Source organism: Moschus berezovskii, chromosome 9 (assembly GCF_049115385.1).
Source record: "Moschus berezovskii isolate FMDL1 chromosome 9, NW_MosBer_1.0, whole genome shotgun sequence".
Taxonomy (NCBI): Eukaryota; Metazoa; Chordata; class Mammalia; order Artiodactyla; family Moschidae; genus Moschus; species Moschus berezovskii.
Genome location: NC_142468.1, coordinates 101,836,474 through 101,858,507, shown reverse-complemented (window position 1 = coordinate 101,858,507; position 22,034 = coordinate 101,836,474). Strand labels below are relative to the sequence as shown.

General features: G+C 35.2%; 1 protein-coding gene and 1 pseudogene across 1 annotated transcript; one reads left to right on the top strand and one right to left on the bottom strand.

Moving 5' to 3' along the window:
• The first annotated feature begins 3,393 nt into the window (after positions 1-3,393).
• Positions 3,394-4,024, top strand: LOC148776741 (olfactory receptor 11H6-like; annotated as a pseudogene).
• Positions 4,025-15,803: 11,779 nt separating this feature from the next.
• LOC129562847 (olfactory receptor 4K15-like) lies at positions 15,804-16,844 on the bottom strand. The gene has a single exon (XM_055436323.2). The coding sequence runs from the start codon at positions 16,776-16,778 to the stop codon at positions 15,804-15,806; it is 975 nt and encodes a 324-aa protein (XP_055292298.2). The 5' UTR covers positions 16,779-16,844.
• Positions 16,845-22,034: the final 5,190 nt, after the last annotated feature.

Sequence of the window (22,034 nt, the reverse complement as noted above, 5' to 3'; positions counted from 1 at the left end):
ATCTCTTAGTTCATCCCACCCTTCCCTTCCCCCACTATGTTCACAAGTCCATTCTCTATGTCTGTAACTCTATTCCTGCCCTGCAAATAGGTTTCCCCCCTAATTAATTTATTTTTTTAATTGGAGGCTAATTACTAAAGAGCCTCTTGATGAAAGTGAAAGAGGAGAGTGAAAAAGTTGGTCGGAAGCTCAACATTCAGAAAACTAAGATCTTGGCCTCTGGTCCCATCACTTCATGGCAAATAGATGGGGAAACAGTGGAAACAGTGACTGGCTTTATTTTTCCGGTCTCCAAAATTATTGCCGATGGTGATTGCAGCCATGAAATTATAAGACACTTACTCCTTGGAAGGAACGTTGTGAGCAACATATTAAAAATGGAGACATTACTTTGCCAACAAACGTCCGTCTAGTCAAGGCTATGGTTTTACCAGTGGTCATGTATGGATGTGAGAGTTGGACTGTGAAGAAAGCTGAGTGCCAAAGAATTGATTCTTTTGAACTGTATAGTTGGAGAAGAGTCTTGAGAGGCCCCTGGACTGCAAGGAGATCCAGCCAGTCCATCCTAAAGATCAATCCTGGGTGTTCATTGGAAGGACTGATGTTGAAGCTGAAACTCCAATATTTTGGCCATCTCATGTGAAGAGCTGACTCATTTGAAAAGACCCTGATGCTGGGAAAGATTGAGGACAGGAGGAGAAGGGGACAACAGAGGATGAGATGGTTGGATGGCATCACACACTCGATGGACATGAGTTTGAGTGAACTCCGGGAGTTGGTGATGGGCAGGGTTCCTGGCATGCTGTGGTTCATGGGGTCACAAAGAGTCGGACACGACTGAGCAACTGAACTGAACTGAACCGAATTACTTTACAATATTATAGTGCTTTTTGCCATACATTGACATGAATCAGCCATGGGTGTACTTTATAGCAGTGGAAAAAGAGCTGTGGTGCATTGCATAATGTTTCTTAAAGGTTTTCTTTAAAAGTGCCATATGTAAAATTGTCTTATTGGGCAAACCATGTCACATTGCTTAGTCTAACATTTGTGAAACATAGAAATATTATCCTTTAGTAAAAAAGGAAAATGAATCATTTAGAACAATAACTCTGTCATATGAATATTTTGTTTTGTCCTTGATTTTAATTGTAATGTTTTTGTGTTTTACTACTAAAATATGAGTTTGCCAATTATTTCTGATGAAGAAGTTTTTTTACCAAGTTAAATCATTTCTTTCTATTTCTGGATTGCTTTATTAAAAATGGGTTTCAATTTTATCTATTTTTCTTCTGCATCTATCAAGATATATTTATGTTACTTCTATTAATTAAAAAGTATGTTATATTTATATATTATATTCTCATATGATACAATAATGGATAGCTCTTAAGATATACATCTTACACGATAACATTCTATTATTTGGAAATATTTTACTCTAGAATATGGTTTATGAATTCCCTCTCTAGAGGGCCAATTTCCAAAGATGGCCTCTACAGAACATAAAAGGGAACAATATTTAAATTCTTCATTCGATTCTGTCTAGACCATGATTTTCTTTGCCACTGTCACTTTGCCTTTTCAGTTTATATAAAAGGGAGAACTACAGAGGGCAAACCTGAAGGGTACCCATGACTGACTTCTTAATCCCATAATGTTCCTAAAAGCCTATTCAGCAATTCATATATATTCCCACAATAATTCATGGAATACTACTATAGCTGTTTTTTCTGAGATATGAGAAAACAGTTGTATTTGGTTTTTCTGTATACTCAGATGTGGAAAATGACCTTCAACTATACAGAATTCTATGATATTCACCTTGTATCTTCAGGTAAGGTAAAGCTCACATGTGTCTAAGCTCTCCTTATTTCTTTCTTCTACCCCTTCTTGTTTTATAACTTAATATGTGAATTATAAAAGTACTATTTCTCTAGAATCATAGCCGAGATTTTATATGAGAGCTTATAAAAAATGTTATTTCAAACATTTGCTAAAACTCTTAAAGGATCTTGCCAGATGCTCCTTTTTATTCTCACTCTATAGAAGGTTGTTCTGATCCTAAATCAGGGAAAATTCCAGAAAATGAATGGATACGCCTTCTTTCAGAAAAGTCTATCCCCTGTACTTTCTCTTTTTTTTTTTTAATTTATTTATTTTTTATTTTAGGCAAATTATTTTACAATATTATATTGGTTGAGTAGCAGGCAAGGAAATTTATTTTTACTTGAGATTGCAAATTTTAGGACAGTCTTTGTGAGCATAAGTAAACATGACATATTTTAATAATTGATCACTTACTTAACTTTAACATGTATTTTTGAGAGTGTGTTTTTACTGAAGGGAAGAATTGAAATGTGAACTCTTGTAAATTTTCATTTTAATATTGACTTATAATCTATTCTTAAAAAGATATAGGAATATTTCTCATAACCTAACTCAAAAAAATTTAAAGTTGTATAAAGGATTTAGATCTATTGATATTGTCCTTAATTCAACTCGACATGTTTCTCACTAATAGAACAAAGAATATTGAATAGCATTATCTCTAATGTCTTTGTATGTCACAAACACTGAGTTAACTTGGCTGTGTTTTTGTTTGTTTTTTTTCTTGGGGGGGAATCTGTGTTTTTTTCAGTATTATTTTAAATGGTAAGTCCTTATGCATATTTACTTATTGTCAACACTTTGTTAGCTGTAGGAAATTAGGAAAGCTCTTTGTTCACTTTGTTTTTATTATGTCCAAAATAGGAATATGAATACTTGAAAATCATGGCAACATCTCTGTATATGGTAGGTAGCTCAGGTGGTAAAGAATTTGCCTTCATTGCAGGAGACCACGATTCAATTCCTGGGTCAGGAAGATCTGCTGGAGAAGGGATAGGCTTCCCACTCCAGTATTCTTGAGCTTCCCTGGTGGCTCAGACAGTAAAGAATCCGCCTGCAATATGGGAGATCTGTGTTCGATCCCTGAGTTGGGAAGCTCTCCTGGAGGAGGTCATGGCAACCCACTCCAGTATTCTAGACTGGAGAATCCCATGGACAGATGAGCCTGGTGGGTTCCAGTCCATGGAGTACCAAAGAGTTGGATGCAACTAAGTACAGCACAAAGTAATGTGGCTCAAAGCAAGTCATCTGTCCTAATGAGTAATGTTTTGTAAGGCCAATTCTAATATGGAAATCAGTCATTCTTTTGCAGCTTTAAAAACAAATACCCATGTAGAGAATTGCTCTAGCTCTGTGAGTAAATTCATCCTTTTAGGCTTCCCTTATACTTGGGAAATTCGGATCCTCTGTTTCTCAGTGTTTTCTGGGACATATATTCTGACACTCATTGGAAATCTGTGCATTATTTGTGCTGTGAGGTGCGACCATCAACTGCAAACTCCAATGTACATCCTATTGGCCAATTTTTCCTTCCTGGAGATCTGGTTTATCACCTCCACTGTCCCTAATATGCTAGTCAACTTTCTTTCTGAGACCAACACCATCTCCTTCTCTGGCTGCTTCTTCTCCGTGGGCACCACTGAGACCTTCTTCTTGTCTGCTATGGCCTTTGACAGGTACCTTGCCATCTGCAGGCCCCTTCACTACCCCACTGTCATGCCAGTGCAACGCTGCATCAGAATGGGAGCCTGTTGCTGGGTATGTGGCTTCTTGTACTTCCTCTTGCCTATATATCTAATCTCTCAACTCCCCTTTTGTTGTCTCAATAAAATTGATCACTTCCTATGTGACCCAGGACCCCTTATAAAGCTGTCTTGTGTGCCAGCTCCTGTCACTGAGATCATCTGTGCCATCTGCAATTCAGTCCTCATTTTCTCCCCCTTACTCTTCATTACTAGTTCCTACACCCTGGTGATCAGAGCTGTGTTTAGGGTACCCTCAGCAGAAGGCCGGCATAAGGCTTTCTCTACATGTGGCTCCCATCTGTCTGTAGTGTCTCTGTTCTATGGCTCTATTATGGTTGTATATGTGAGCCCAACAGCAGGCAATCCAGCCGGGATTCAGAAATATGTGACTTTGTTTTATTCTGTGCTAACTCCACTGTTCAACCCCTTGATCTATAGTCTCCGGAATAAAGAGATGAAGGAGGCTCTGAGAAAATTATTTAAGACTGTGAGATTTAGGCAGAGGCCTGGCAGAAATCTTTGAAGAACTTGTGTTTGCAACTGAAATATATGTGGAATAAATGATTGAAAGTTTAGCATTCAATTGAATTAACCACATTAGACAAATATATTTGGGGGAGGGAGAAGAACATAGTCAAATGTAATTAAATGTTTATTAAATTAACTGTGGCCATCTGTCCATTTTTTTATGGTTTTAGAAAATTTACATTAATAGTAAAATTTTTTCATATTCAAATAAAAATAATCAAAGAAAAAATAATCAGTCATCTTCCTGGCATTTAGACTTAATACTAGCTAAAATTCTGATGTTACCATTTCAGTTATACATGTAAACACAATAATCAAATATTTATTACTAATATTTCTCAGGTAAGTCAAAAGTCATGCTAAATTTACAAAACAACATTTAAATTTTAATTTCTATGTCAATATTAAAGATGTGACAAAATTAATTAACCTCTTTATAAAAGTTCATTTATCATAATTGTACTTCCCACTTTCTCACCAAGATTTAGTTTAAATACTCAGAATTTGGATCCAGATGGTTGCCATTATTTCTCCATTTAAAATAATTTTTAAAAATAATTAAGATCATTTAAAAATAATTATTTTAAAATAAATTCTCTATAAAATAAACCATATACTGCCTTTTCCTGATACATCATTTGTGCATTCTACAAGCTAGAGATAACAGCCAGTGACCCTCAGGTATTGTTGTGATTACAGAAATTGCTAGATTTGCTTTGTTAACTATGTCAAGAGCAATAGTGTCTCATACTGTCAGCCAGAATTTTCCTCATTTCATGAAAAGACCATGAATCCATTAGTTATTACTCCCCCATCCTTCCTCTCTCCAGTCCTTGGAAACAACTAATCTACTTTCTGTTCTATAGATTTACTTATTCTCAAAATTTCATATAAATGGAATCATATAATATGTGTGACCTTTTGTGACCAACTTCTTTCACTTAACATCATGTGTACAAGATTCATTTTTGCTGGGCATGTTTATCTGTCCTTTATTCCTTTTTATAGCTGAATAGCATTTCTTAGTATTAATATACCACATTTTGTCTGTTCAATAGTTCATGGACATTTGAGTTGTTTCCATCATTGGTCTATTGTGAGTTACACAGGAACAAGTATTTGTGTGAATGTATATTTTCACTTTGGGGGGGTTTACTCCAGGGAGAGGAATTGCTGTGTCATATGTTAACTATTTAACATTTTGAGGAACTGTCAGACTATTTTCCAAAGTGACTGTGCCACCTTTACTATCATATCAGCATAGTGTGAAATGTATGGGGTTCAGTTTCTCTGTATCCTTACCAACACTTGTTTGCTCTTTCCTTTTTTTGTCCTTTAGCTATCCTTGTATATGTGAAGAGGTATCTTATTATGGTGCTCACCTGCATTTCCCTAATGATAAGATTGTTGATTATCTTTCAGTGTGCTTATGGGGCACTTGCATGTCTTCACTGGGAAATATATATTCAAATCCTTGATGATTTTTAAAACATTAGCCTATTCATCTTTCTAATTCTCAACTGTAGAGGTCTTTACATATACTCTGGATATAAGTCACTTATTAGATAAATAATTTGCAAATATCTTTAATCAATCTGTGAGTTACATTTTTACTTTTATGATTGTCCTTTGAAGTTTTGAATTTTAATGAAGTCCAACTTATCTTTTTAACTTTTATCACTTGTGATGCTAGTTTCATATCTAAGAAATCTTTGCCTAATCAAAGGTCACAAAAGGTACTACTATGTTTATTTATATATTTATTTTTTGTTATAGATGATTTTTCCAACTTTATATACATTTTATATTTTAATAGGTATTTGTTAAGAGCGGAGATCAAACACAAACTCCAAATCACTACTTTAAAATAAAAGTTTCTCAAGTATTTTATGGCATATCCAAATCTGTCACAAAGTTTATGGGGCAATATGAATCACAGCATGCTTACTTATTTTTTGTTTTGCCATCTTGATATTCCTGAAAAGATTGCTTTCTATCACACATTTTCAAAAGGAATCTATTTGATTATGTCCCTGAGATCATAAAATCTTGATCTAATCATTTTAAAATAAATTATTCATATAATTTATAATTAAATAGTACCTTTCAGTGACATTTCAAGCATTATTTAGGGTAGGAAAAAAGAATGAGAAATAAATTACTTCTTATATAAAAGAAAATAGGCAAATTGTGGAATATGGAGAATTAATGAAATGACTATAATAATTAATAATGTGTGGTAATAAAGTTCTTTTCTTTAAATCATATAAAATATCAAATTGTATAGGAAAAAGACTTACTACGGCTAAATAGTTAAGAAGTTATAATAAGGGCAATTTTGATGGTGACCAAATTGCAGCAAAACATGTGCTTATTAATGCAGAATAAGAAGGAATTACAGTGACTATTCGACTATCCATTCACTTCTTTCACATGAGGAAATCCTTCGGGGTAAAAGAAGACACAGGAAACACACTAAATTCCTTAGCGACTAGACTCCAGGTAAATCCAGGAATCCAGTAAAGGTATTTTCCTGGAAAAAAAAAAGACTTCATCCTTTAAATCTTCCTTCAGAATGTTGCTGGTAAAGGATTGAAAGTGAAAAAAGGTGTAGTTGCTCAGTCGTGTCCAACTCTTTGTGATCCCATGGACTCTAGCCCACCTGGCTCCTCTGTCCATGGGACTCCCCAGGCAAGAACACTGGAGTGGGTTGCCGTACCCTTCTCCAGAGAATCTTCCTGACCCAGGGATTGAACCTGGGTCTCCCGCATTGCAGGCAGATTCTTTACTATCTGAGCCACCACTCTAAAAAGAATCTAGTACTTATCTAGGAGGCATGGCTTTCTAGAAAATATCATGTAAGTTATACAGCTCTTGGGAATTTTACAATTTAAATGCTTCCAGTTGTGTAAAGAAACTTATGAAATTCAATTAGAAACCTAAACTCTGTGGTATGCGGTATGTCCTTCTGTGTCCAATATGCTCAGTAACTTCTCTGAAACCAACACCATCTCTTTCTCTGGCTGCTTCCTGAAGTTCTACTTATTCTCCACGGGCACCAGCAAGACCTTGTCTGCCATGGACTTTGACAGGTCCCTTGCCATCTGCAGGCCCCTACATTACCCCACTGTCATGACGGTACGATGCTATGTCAATATGGGAGCCTGCTGCGTGTGTTGCTTCTTGTACTTCCTCTTGTCTGTTCACCTAATCTCTCTGCTCCAGTTCTGTTGTCTCAGTAAGACTGATCTCTTCCTATGTGAACCAGATCTCCTTATAAAGTTGTCCTTACGCCAACTGCTGTCACTGAGATCATCTGTGCTACCTGTAGCAGTCATCATGTTCTCTACCTTACTCTTCATTACCAGCCTATACCCTGGTGATCAGAGCTGGGTTTAGGGCCCTCTCAGAAGATAGGGTTTAAGGCCTTATCTACGTGCGCCTCCCATCTGACTGTGACGTCCCTATTCTATGGCTCCATTGTGATTGTGTGTATGAGTCCAAGAGCAGGGAATCCAAGAGACCCAGAAAAGTTTGAGTCTGTTCTATTCCATGTTAACTCCATTACTCAGCCACTGAATCTACAGTATATCTCTGGAAGAAAGAGATGAAGACAGATCTAATAAAACTACTTAGGACTGTAAGATTTAATCAAAGGCCTAAAAGAAATCTTTGAAGAACTTGCATTGACAGCTGAAATAATATATGGAAAACAAATAATTAAAGTATTAATATTCAACTGTATTAGCTGAAGGAGAAAAATAACTTTCAGGAGGAGGAAGAACTAATTCAATGTAATAAAATGTTAATAAAGCTATGCTTATTTGTTCTTTTATTGGAGAAAAATTTGCATTAATAGTAAAATTTTCAGGCAAAAGTAATCAGACAAATAAGCTAATAGTCAACTTGTTAGCATTCTGATTGAATGCTAGTTAATATTTTGCTACCAATATCACACACATATGCATACAATCTATCTTATACTAAAATTTATTACAAAATTTTTTCAAGAGAGTCAATAGTTATTATACATGCTAATTTTACAAAACAACATTAAATGTTATTGTGTCTATTAAAATATGACAAGCTGTATTCACTTTCTAATGAAAATTGATTTATTATAATTATTCCCAGTTTCTCAATGAGACTTAGTGATAATTTTCTTTAGATCTAGATGTTTGCCATTGATTTTTATCCACTTTATATACACTTAATTTTAAGAATTGTTTTTGATAGTGTTCTATTTAGGCTAAGCCATGCATTGCCTTTTTCTAACATGCCATTTTGTCTGCTATAGGTTCAAATGAAATGGCTAGTGACTCCCAGGTACTGTGATGACAGAATGTGTTAGATTTGTTCCGTTAACTGTCCCAAGGACACTAGTGTGTCCTACTCCCAAGCAGAATATTTTCATCCCATAAAGAAACCTTCTTCCCAGTAACAGTCACTCCCCACTCTCCCTTCTCTCTAGTCCTGACATCCACTTTCCATTTCTGAGTATTTGTCTATTCTGGATGCAGTATTAATGGAATCATATGATAACTTGCCTTTGGTGACTGTTTTTTTTTCCTTTATCACAATGTTTACATATGTTGTAGCATGTGTCATTACTTGATTCCTTTTTATAGCTGTATAACATCCCATTGTATAGACATACCACTTTTGTTTATCCATTCAATAGTTAGTGAATATTTGAGTTGTTTCCATTTTGTGGCTATTATGAATAACGCTGTTGTGAATAGTTATTAGTAAGTTTTCATAAGAACATGTTTTCACTTCCCTAACATATATCCCTGAGAGAGGAATTGCTGGGTTATTGGTTAGCTCTATACTTAATATTTTCAAGAATTGTCAGACTGTTTTCCCAAAAGACTGCATAGTTTTTCTATCACACCAGCAATGTATGTACTTTGGATTTCAAATCTCTGCATATCCTCACCAGCACTTGTTATTTTTTTCCTGTTTACTTTAGCCATGTTGGTAGGTATGAATTGGTATCTTATTGTGGTTTTTATTAGCATTTTCCCTAATTGCTAATGGTGTTGATCATCTTTTCATGTGCTTATTGACCCTTTGTATATCTTGGTTGGAAAAACATATACTCAAATACTTTGATCATTTAAAAATTATATTATTTGTCTTTTTATTGTTGTGATATAAGTTGATAATATTTTAGATATAAGACCTTTGTCATAGATATGATTTGCAAATATTTTCTTTGATCTATAAACTGTTTCATTACTTTCTTAAAATGTCCTCTGAAGTTTTAATTTTTATGAATTTCAATTTATCTACATTTTCCTTTTTCTAAATTTTTAAAAATTTGTATATGGTTTGCATACAGTATATTTGTTTCAGGAATACTCCATAGTGACTCATCATTTACATTTCCCTGGGTAGTATGATCATTTTAACAATATTAATTCTTCTGGTCCATAAGCATGATATATCTTTTCATTTGTTTTTGTATAATAGTCTTCAGTTTTTTTCATCAATGGTTTATAGTTTCCAGAATACACATTTTTTTTAAACACATGTATTTCTATGTATCTTATTCTCTTTTGTGCAATTTTAAATGACTATTTTCTTAATTTCTCTTTCCAATGATATGTTATTATTTTATGAAACACAATATGTTTCTATATAGTACTGTGTGTCTTGAAACTTTACTGAATTTATTTATTAGTTCCAGAGTTTTTTGGTGGAGACTTAAGGATTTTCTGTAGATAGTATTATATCATCTGGGATTTTCTGTAGATAGTATTATATCATCTGCAAACAGTGGCAGTTTTAATTCTTCCTTTCCTATTTGAATTCCTTTCATTTCTTTCCTTGTCCGATTGTTGTCATTAGGACTTCCAATACTATGCTGAATACAAGTGACAGGAGTGGCATTCTTATTTTGTTCCTGATCTTGGAGGACATGATTTCAGCTTTCCACAATTGAATATAATGTGAGCTGTGGCCTCGACATATATGGCCTTTATTATGTTAAGGTGTGTTTCTCCTATATCCATTTTGCAGAGTTTTTTCCATAAATGGATGTTAAATTTTGTCAAAAGTTTTTTCTGTGTGTATTGAGATGATCGTATGGTTTATATTCTTCAATTTAATAATGTAGTAAATCATTGATTTGTGGATAGCAAACCATCCTTGTGTCTCTGGGGAAAATCTCACTTCATCATGATGTATGATGCTTTCAATGTGTTCTTAAACTCAGTTTGCTAATATTTGCTGAGAAATTTTGCATTTGTGTGCATTAGTGATATTGGTTATAATTTTTTGTATTGTTTGTCTTTTTTTGGTGTCTGAGGTTGATGCTAGCCTTCTATAAGGGGTTAAGAAGTGTTTCTTTCTCTTCAATTTTTGAAATATTGTGAGAATTATAGGTGCTAACTCTTCCTTAAACTTTGGATAGAATTCACCTGTGAAGCCCTCCAGCCCTAAAATTTGCTGAGATATTTTTAATAACTGATTCAGTTCTATTACTGGTAATCAATTTGTTCATAGTTTGTATTTATTCCTGATTTAGTCTTGGGAGATTATGCATTTACAGGCATTTATCCATTTCTTCTAGGTCGTCCAGTTTATTAACATATAATCATTCATAATACTCTCGTATGATCCTTTGTATTTTTAATGGTATTTGTTAGCTTTCATTTATGATTTTATTTATTTATGACTGCTCTTTGTTTCTTGATGAGTCTGGCTAATTGTTTATCAATTTTGGTTTTTCTTTTCAAACAACCAGATTTTACCTTTATTGATCTATTTTTTTTCAGTAGTTATTTCATTTTTCCCCCATTCTGGCATTTATTATCTTCTTCCTTCAACTAACTTTGCATTTTGTTTGTTTTTGTTTTTCAGTTACTTTACTTGTAAGGATTGATTGAGATTTTTCTTGTTTTCTTAGGTATTCTTATACCACTGTAAACATTTCTCTTTAGAATCATTCATCCTACAGCCCATAAATGTATTTTTAACTTTGTTTGGGCTTCCCTGGTGGCTCAGAGGTTAAAGCGTCTGCCTCCAATGCGGGAGACCCAGGTTCGATCCCTGGGTCGGGAAGATCCCCTGGAGAAGGAAACGGTAACCCACTCAAGTATTCTTGCCTGGAGAATCCCATGGACGGAGAAGCCTGGTAGGCTACAGTCCACAGGGTCGCAAAGAGTCGGACACGACTGAGTGACTGAACAGAACAGATCAAACTTATTTACTTCTTTTATTATTGATGTATAATTGCTTTACAATGTTGTATTACTTTCTGCAGTACAAAAAAGTGAATCAGCAATAAGTATACATAAATCCTCTCTCTCTTGAATCTCTCTCCCACCCCTCTACGTCATCACAGGTTCCATAGATTTTGATTGCTATGTTTTCATTTTCATTTTCCTCCAAGATTTTTTTAGTGTACTCTTCTATTTCTTCAATGACCCCCTTGAAAATTCCATGTGTGTGGTTTTTGAAGCTTTTTTTTTTTTCGTTGTAATCTCATGGGTCATGGTCAGAAAACATAGTTGATATGAATTCAATATTTTTGAATTTGTAGAGACTTGTTTTGTGGCCCAAAAAGGTGATCTATCCTAGAGACTATTCCAAGTGCACTTGAAAGGAATGTATGTTCTGTTGCTTTTGGATGGACTTTTCTATGTATATCTATTAAATCTAATTGTCTAATATGTCATTTAAAACAAGTGTTTCCCTATTAGTTTTCTGTCAGAATGATCTCTTCATTGATAAAACTGTGGTGTTAAGATCCCCTACTATTACTGAGGATTTTATTTTTCTTTCTTTTTGTTTGTTTATATTTGCTCTATGTACTTGCATGTGGGCATGCCAAGTCCCTCCAGTCATGCCCAACTCTTTGTAACTCTATGAACTACAGCCCACAAGTCTTCTCTGTCCATGGAAATTCTCCAGGCAAGAAAAAAGGAGTGGGTTGCCATGCCCTCGTCCAGGGGATCTTCCTGACCCAGGGATCAAACGCATTGGCAGGCAGGTTCAGTTCAGTTCAGTTCAGTCGCTCAGTTGTGTCCGACTCTTTGCGACCCCATGAATCACAGCACACCAGGCCTCCCTGTCCAACACCAACTCCGGGGGTTCACTCAAACTCATGTCCATCGAGTGGGTGATGCGAGATGCCTATATTTACAATTGTTAATTCTTTGATTTTTCCCTTTGTCATTATGCAATGTCCTTTTTCTGTCTCTTGTTATAGCCTTTGTTTTAAGGTCTAATTTTGTCTGATATAACTTTTGCTATTCCAGTTTTTGTTTTGTTTCCATTTGCATGGAATACTTTTTTTAACCCCTTACTTTGTGTGTGTGTGTGTAGATCTGAACTGTGTCTTCTTAGGCAGCATATAGATGAGTCTTATTTTTCTTTATCCATTTAGCCGTTCTGTGTCTTTTAATTGAAGTGCTTAGTCCATTTACATTTAAAGTAACTATTAATAGGTATGTATTTATTGTCATTTGTTAATTGTTTGGGGATTGTTTTTATAGTGGCTTTTCGTTCCTTTCTTCTTCTACTCTTTTGTGATAGGATGATGGTCTGCATGTTTTGTTTGAATTCCTTTTCCTTTTTTTGTGTATGTATCTATTATTTTTTTTGGTTTGTGATTACCATGAGGTTCATATATAACAGTATTTTCTATACAGGTATATTTTGAGTTGATGATTTCTTAAGTTTGAATGCATTCTAAGCACCTTGCTTTTTACTCCCTCACATTTATGTTTTGTTTTTGACATCATATTTTTCATCTTTTTGTATTATGTATGAATCCCTTAATTACTTATTATAATTACAGATACTTTTACTACTTTTGTCTTTTAACCTTCCTAATAGCTTTAAAAGTGATTGATCTACTTCCTTAACTATATTTTTGTTATTATCAATGAGAGTTTTCCTTTCATAATATTCTTATGTCTATTCCTGGATATTTATTTTTTTGCTTTGTTACTGTTCAGTTGCTATGTCATGTCCAACTTTTTGTGACCCCATGAATGGCCGCATGCCAGGCTTCCCTGTCCTTCACTATTTCCCTGAGTTTGCTCAAACTCATGTCCATTAAGTCAGTGATGCCATCCAACCATCTCATCCTCTGTCACCCGCTTCTCCTCTTGCCCTAAATCTTTCCCAGCATCAAGATCTTTTCCAATGAGTCAGCAAGGTTAGTGTTATGAACTCTTAGCTTTTGCTTATTGGTACACCTCTTTATCTCTTTTTCAAATCTAAATGATAATCTTGTGGGATAAAGTATTCTTGATTTTAAGCTATTTTATTCTATCTTTAAGAATATCTTATAGAGGTATTTTAAAGCTTAAAAGACATAAAATTCTTACCACGTTTCTGGTTATACAGTGTCAGTTCAGTTGCAGTTAGTACTGTTTTGGAATGATATGTCATTTGTTTTTTACATAAAAGTACAATACAAGAGAAAAAAACCCAAAATAGCATATAGTAGGAAATCCTAAAAAAATATTGATTTTGTAAGTAATTGGGGAGGGATAAATTCATGACTATTCCTAAGGCCTTAAAATAGGATTCTGTCATTTTCTGGACATACATTCAGTTCAGTTCAGTTCAGTTCAGTCGCTCAGTCGTGTCCGACTCTCCGCGACCCCATGAATCACAGCACGCCAGGCCTCCCTGTCCATCACCAACTCCCGGAGTACACTCAAACTCATGTCCACAGAGTCGGTGATGCCATCCAGCCATCTCATTCTCCGTCGTCCCCTTCTCCTCCCGCCCCCAACCTTTCCCAGCATCAGAGTCTTTTCCAGTGAGTCAACTCGTCTCATGAGGTGGCCAAAGTATTGGAGTTTCAGCTTTAGCATCAGTCCCTCCAATGAACATCCAGGATTGATCTCCTTTAGAATGGACTGGTTGGATCTCCTTGCAGTATAAGGGACTCTCAAGAGTCTTCTCCAACACCACAGTTCAAAAGCATCGATTCTTCGGCGATCAGCTTTCTTCACAGTCCAACTCTCACATCCATACATGACCACGGGAAAAACCATTGCCTTGACTAGACGGACCTTGGTCGGCAAAGTAATGTCTCTGCTTTTTAATATACTATCAAGGTTGGTCATAACTTTCCTTCCAAGGAGCAAGCGTCTTTTAATTTCATGGCTGCAATCAGCATCTGCAGTGATTTTGGAGCCCAAAAAAACAAAGTCTGACACTGTTTCCACTGTTTTTCCATCTATTTCCCATGAAGTGATGGACATACATTAGGCAATATAAAAAAAAGATGTTAACTGAAGAAAAGGTCCACATAGAAATATGATAGTTTCTACCAAGTATCTATTTGAAAACTACCCTACCTATCTGAAGGGCTTCCCTGATAGCTCAGTTGGTAAAGAATCCACCTGCAATGCAGGACACCCTGGTTCAATTCCTGGGTCAGGAAGATCCACTGGAGAGGGAAAGGCTACCCATTCCAGTATTCTTGGGCTTCCATTGTGGCTCAGCTGATAAAGAATCTGTCTGTAATGTGGGAAACCTGGGTTTGATCCCTGGGTTGGAAAGATTCCCTGTGCAACAGAAAGGCTACCCACTCCAGTGTTCTGGCCTAGAGAATTCCATGGACTGCATAGTCCATGCAGTTGCAACGAGTTGGACACGACTGAGTGGCTTTAACTCCTATCTGAAAGTACAGGAATCATGAAGACCTGGGGGAGAGAGTGCGTTTTATCTTAGAGTCAGTCTCTCATCATTGTGAAGACAAGAGGTAGAGAACCGTAATTCATCACTGAAATTCTCCAGATTATTTTATCAGTATTAAGCAGAAATTAAGATAACCAAACACAGAACACACTGGCACATTTATCCTCTGAATTGTTTTCCATAAATAGTGCATATTAAGCTACAACATTGAACAAGGATTTGTGAAAGTGTTGAATATAAATGCTTTCTGTTGTACAACCAGGCCACTTTACACCTTACTAGACAATAAGAATTGTCTTCAAGCTGTCAGTTACATAGTACAGTGAGAAATGCATTATTACTTAGGTATATCATATATTATATATGCAAATAGATTTATTATCTCTATGATAAAGTATTATGTACCTATTATTACTCCAAAACTGGCATCTGAGCAGTACTATTTTGAGAGGGAAAATATACAGTTTAATTACCACTCAAATATAAATTCCATTCTTAATGTTTTCAAAAGCTGTATCTTTTTTTAAATTTTTATTTAATAAATGGTACAAAGCACGATGCCATAAACATTAACAGTTAAAATTTCACCAAATGAAAGAAATACTATAGAATACACATTGCAAAAAGCTACATTAAGTTATTTTACAACTGACTCAAGCTGCAAAAAGAAAAAAAACCCAATGCCATACCTAAGTTATCCCTCTCTCAAAATAATGCCAAAATAAGGCTGTATCTTAAAGAAGTTAAATAAAAAGTAGGAAATAGAAAAAAAGGAATAAAAGCACAAATTTGGAGGAAGAAAGTATAAAAATAAGTAAAATTCATTCAATGTCTTTTGAATCATTATTACTCTTTAATTCAAGTTAATCAGTCCTCCTCATTGGTCAAAATGATTTGTTTTGATATCACAGATATTCAATTTGTAAATGTCTAGCCACAGGCTACAGTGGTCATAACAGTTCTATAAATTTACTTTGTTTCTAGGAAAAGAACATTTCTTATGACTGCAGAAACCTGGCCAGACTTCAGATAGCGACTCTTCAGTTTTGACATAACTGCCTTCATTTCTTTATTGCTTAGAGTATAGATAACAGGGTTTAAAATGGGAGTAAAGATGGTGTAGAACACCGCAAGGACTTTGTCAACTGAATAACTGCTGAAGGGCCACACATAGATGAAGATGCATGGTCCAAAGAAGAGTGTGACCGCAGTGATATGAGCAGTCAGTGTGGAGCAGGCCTTGGCCGTGCGAACAGAGGAGTGGCTCCTAACTGTGATGAGTATCACAGTGTAAGAAAGAACCAATAGGAGGAAGGAACTCAAAGACAGAAGGCCACTGTCTGCAACTATTAGTAAACTGATAACATAAGTGTCTGTGCAGGCCAGTTTGGTCACTAAAGGGAGGTCACAGAAAAAGCTATCCACTTGATTAGGCCCACAAAAAGGCAAGTTAACAGTAAATGCCAGCTGGCTAGTAGTATGGATGAAACCCACACACCATGGAATGAGGACCAGAGTAATACACACACGCCAGCTCATGATTGTCGTGTAGTGGAGAGGTTTGCATATGGCAACGTAACGGTCATAAGCCATGGACACAAGGAGCACCATTTCACCACCAGCAAATAGATGAACAAAGAAAATCTGGGCCAGGCAGGCTTCGAAAGAAATAGTCTTGTGCTCAACCAGAAAGTCTGCAATCATTTTGGGGGTAGCAAAGGAGGCAACACATATATCTATAAAAGAGAGGTTTGCAAGCAGAAAGTACATGGGGGTATGAAGGCGGAAATCTGAGGTCACAGTGAGGATGATGAGAAAGTTTCCCAGTAATACTGCTAGGTAGAGCAGTGAAAATATTAGAAACAAGAAAGGCTGGAACTCCTGGGAACTAGATAAACACAGCAACACAAACTCAGTCACCCGAGAATGATTTGTCTCATTCATTGACTTTGCAAAGGACTTCTCTTCAGTCACTTGAATAGGGGAGAAATAGAAATCAGTGAATGAACTAACTATGATTTAATTTTCCAGTTCAGTTAGAGAGACTAGTTTCTACTCAAATGTACTTGTAAGACCTCAGTTCAGTTCAGTTCAGTTCAGTCGCTCAGTCGTGTCCGACTCTCTGCAACCCCATGAATCACAGCATGCCAGGCCTCCCTGTCCATCACCAACTCCCAGAGTTCACCCAAACTCATGTCCATAGACCTCACACATGTCTAAATAGAGACAGTGATCTAGTAATCAAAAGGAGAACAGAGTCAGGATGGGATATTGAACCAAAAGTTTTCTAGAAGAGGAGGGTGGTGGTTGGGAGGTTGGTGGAGAGAATTTCAACCAACTGATTCATTAATTGCTTAAGTTTAGTAAGTTAAGTAAGCTAATTTGCAAATGAGATTTACAAGTGAGTGTTATAAATAAATATCTGAAAAGCTGTTTATATATCTCAGAAATCCACTATTTTATTATCTACAGAGACAAAATGTCATTTTTTCTTCACTAAATAAAATAAGAACTCTTAAAAAGAGACAAATGTGTGAACTGCTACAAGAAGGAAATACATTTTCACAAAATTAATGTGCAAAAGACATTAAACACAAAAGAGTAAATGCTCTATTTCTCTATTTAAATGAAGTTGAAAGACAGACGAACAAGTCTATAGTATTTGAAGCTAGGATAGCAGTTTTCCTTGATGGGATTAAAGGGACAGAAGGAAACATTAGAGGGGCTTTTGGATTACTAGTAATGGTCTGATTTTGACTCAGTTGAATGGCTTCTTAGGATGTCCAGAAAAAAGGGGACTTTCTTTTTCTTTCCCTTGTGGGTTCTAAAAACCTCCTCCTGCTGTAACAGTTAAAATTCTTTTCTCATTCCTAGTAAGATAGTTTGGGGCATTGGCTTCTTCAGAAACAATCTTTCACAACTCAGCATTAGTGGACGATGATTGTATATTTTATGTCATAAATCATTGAGATTTGCATAATAAATGAATATTTTCATCTTTTCAGTTTTTTCTCTTATGACAGGGGGCTATGGACATAAGAGGAAGAAAGTTTAGCTTTCTCATCTTTGCTCCAACAGGGGGAAAAAACTGTGAAGGATAAACATATAGATTATATCTATTTCCTCTTCTGTTACAGAGTAGCTCATTGACCTCAGAAAAGCTCTTAAATCAATACCTCCATTCTTAAGAATGCAGGATGAAGATTTGGGGCAAACAAAGTTCTAAGTTTTTTGCAATATAAATCCATTCTTATTTTTAGTAAACTTATTTATAATAATTTAACTGTCCATTTTTCCCAGAACACTGAGCTAGGTAGGATGGTGATAGAGCAGTTAGATTTAAAACTTTCCCTCCTGAAAATTCTTTACTAATATTATAATCCTTACTCCTTTTAAAGAAGGTGATGGACCTTCTTTTTCTATGAATCTCCAGTACATTCTTTATGAAATGAAATAAGAATAGCTTTATCACTTAATAAAAAGATACTACTTTTATACCCAATAAAGTACTATACTATAATGGAAGCATAAACCTATTGGGAAAATATTCTAGGTTAAGATCACAACTGTATCTTCAGGCAGCTGTATGGCATTGAACAAGTCATTTAATTGTTCAGGGCTCATTATTCTCAGAAATAAAACATTGAGAATAATGTTATCCTGAAAGAGACACTGGAAATGTTTGGTAAAAGAAAAAATTCATGAATGATAAATCTTTAATCAAGTGTAAAAACCATGTATATGTGAGCATTCTTAATAATGTCTTATTTCATATCAGAGTATTTTCTTTCTTACAATAATGCCTGTTCAAGGATGGTGTTATCTAACTTTTCAAAGAACAAGTTTACTCTACTGGAGGGGCTCATGTAAATTTTTTTTTTTAATACTTTAGAGTGAATTCATGAAATCATAGGAGTTTTTGCTAGGTGGCTTGCAGATTCCTCCATTTCCTAAATATTATGAAATAAAGCCTCTCTCCAATACTTTTTATTGTTGAAATATTCTGCCTGATAGGTAAGATAAAGTAGGCATGAGTATAATTTACAGATGCCAATAAACTCTACCAGCTTAAAGTTAGAGTTAGAAAGAATATCAGAAACTTTCTTGACTGTCTACTTTTTCCATGCTCTTCTCCTTTCCTGTTCCCTCACTGTTGTATGGTCCTCAGAAAGACACAAATAAAATGCTGCCTCTTATCTAAGATAAAATGAAGAGTGTGCACACATCTTTATCTATGGTCATTAAGTCTTGGAAAGGATTTAGTTGTCAGGCACAATTTACCAAGAAAAACTGACATGGCCCTCAGATGATGAGCCATAAAACAGCTTTACTTCTAAAAGTTAGGAGGCACAGTGCCTGAACCTGGGGTGGACTTGTCTCCAAGGATGTGGGACAGGGCTGGATGCTGTATCCTGATGGAAGCCCTTCGTAGCTGGGGGAGCACTTGGAGCTCTCAGGAATCTGAGAGTGGTAAAAGAGGTAGTAAAAAGAAGCAAAGAAGTGATGAAAATAAATTTTCAAATGTTGTGCAGAATTTAGCCTAGTTGTTGCTACATTGCTTTTCTTTATGATAGCAGTAGATAAGGAAATATGTTGGCAATCACAGCAATTTGTAGAGACTTCTAGAAATAAAAATCAATAAAACTTCACTAAAGGTCACATAAAGAAGACTGAATCCTGACCTACATTCCAGCCACATATCCTTGGGAAATGTGACCTTCCAACATAGCCTCCAGAGATATGAATGGAATTAATCAAACAGTTAAAATATTGATATCCAGGAGGAACTCAAAACATTCCAGACATAATTTTTCATGTAAGCCTTCTTTTTATGATCAGAAAGCACTTCAGTCAGAAATATTAATCAAATGCACTCCAAATTTTATTTTTTGGAAACACAATCAAGTATAGTTATTTCCATGAAATTTAGATCTGTATAGTTCCTGAATTGTCTGGAAATTTAATCATTTTCTCAAAATAATGCTTAGAAAAATTTTAAAATTCTTCCTTCTTTTCCTACTCCCCTTAAAGTACATATTAATTTTTCCCTCCTCAGAGATATGTATGATCTTCATATAATTGAATCAGACATTTTATCCTGTAACAATATAATAGATTTAACCATATTAGTGGAGCTTCTCCGATGACTCAAGCGGTTAAGAACCTGCCGGCCAATGTAGGAGACATGGGTTTGATCCCTGGATTAGGAAGATGCCCTGAAAAGGAAATGGCAACCCACTCCAGTATTCTTGCCTGGAAAATCCCATGGACAGAGGAGCCTGGAGGACTACAGTCGATAGGGTTGCAAAGACTTGGACATGACTGAGCACACATGAATGAAAACATTAGTGATAATATTCTCAAACATAGGCATCATATAGGAAAGTAAAAGTGAAAGTGAAAGTCACTCCGGTACACTTTTTTTCACAATTAAGTACATAGCAGGTGATTCTTACTTTCATTAGTTATTTCTATCTAATAACTATATCTAGTAGCTATAAATGTATTTTATATCTACTAATATTTTCTTGACTTGAATAAGCAAACCATTCTAAATTATAGGCTTTAAAATAGCCTGAAAGGCACATCAAGAAAAGACATCCAAAGGTATCATATGATATAGACAGAACATTAGCCTAGGATAAAATCTTTTCTACTTCTTTTCCACCATCTTACCAAACTTTAGACAAATCACACAACCCTTCGGGTACTCAGTTTCTCTTTGAAAAAAGGAGGCAGATGAGAACTATACTTATTTAATCATAATAGCCTATGATTCTCTGGCATTCTCGTGGCTGGTACACAGGGATGAACCAGAGGGATGGTATAGGGAGAGGGGTTCAAGATGGGGAGCACATGTGCACCCGGGGTGGATTCATGTCAATGTACGGCAAAACCAATGCAATATTGTAAAGTAATTAGACTCCAATTAAAATAAATATTTTTTTTAAATTAAAAAAAAAGAAAAAAGAAAATATCCCCAGAGAGCAAATTGCTTAAATGTAAAAAAAAAAAAAAAAATTTAACTGGTTACACTGATGGAAACAGTATATATGGTTAAAAAAAAAGAAAAGATAAAATCATGATGATTTCATCAAAGAAATTTAGGCATCAATTACTCTGCAGGGTCAGGTATTCAGATATTTGTTAATAGATAAAATGGACACAGAACCTAAGAAGATCCAAGAAGAAGGTAGAGAAAAATTGTCTTCTCTGCTCTTCTGACTGAATAAAGAGTCTAAGGCAGCACAACTCCCTCCTTGTGCTATGCCTTGTAGTATCTACAAGTGAAACAAAATTTTGCAGAAACCTTTACAGAAAGGCCAAAATAGAGACTACAGGTCTTCTAAGACTTCACTCTAACCATTTACACTCTGAAACATCATTGACTTCAGCATACAGATAGAAGGAAAGCCTTTGCAATGATTAGAAACTAATTGGGGATTTGACATTAGGAGATTATAGTAATGAGGGATGAGAGATATGTATGCTGAACATAATAGACACTCAGAGAGAAGGTTTGGGTAGAGGGCCAAGGGCAGGCATGGGAGCTGAAGAGAGAAGAAAGCCCGAGTTTTATAATGTTACACAAGGAAGTGTTATCACTCATTATCTACTGTACAGATTGTCTTATCTCTAAAAATTTCCTGAAACTTATTTCATATAATATCCATCTCCCCAATAGAATTGTCAGTTACTTTTCAAAACAAAAGCAGTAACTAGAATATCCTCTCCACATTGACTTTACTATTAAGTGTTACAGACCAGGTCAATATAATATTTTTCATTGTTTTTTGATAATTTAGATAGGCACATGTTAGTATATATAAATAATCTTCTTCCATTTATTAGCTTAGAAAATAAGACGAAATAATCTCCAAGGATATTTTCATTTCTTTAAAATTAGAAATGTAGAGGCAGTTGTGTAATGGTAACATGTGAATTTCAGAAAAATCGCTCAAATTTCTTAGAATTTCCTTAGAAAGTCCATCAGCATTTTAGTTGATGAATTATATATTTTCTCACTGCCAATAAATCTCAGGCATAAAAATATTTTCAGACTGCAAAGCCATCATAAAATAAATTTTCCCTCCTGGTTTTAGGTGAAGTTTGATACTTCTAGAATGAATCAATGGAACTCTGAGAACATGAGTAGGCATAATTCTTACTGTCCAAAATGTATCTTATAAAAGTTACTTT

Excerpts from the sequence above, each read along its gene's own strand:
- LOC129562847 (XM_055436323.2), bottom strand. The coding sequence starts at position 16,778 with ATGAATGAGACAAATCATTCTCGGGTGACTGAGTTTGTGTTGCTGTGT.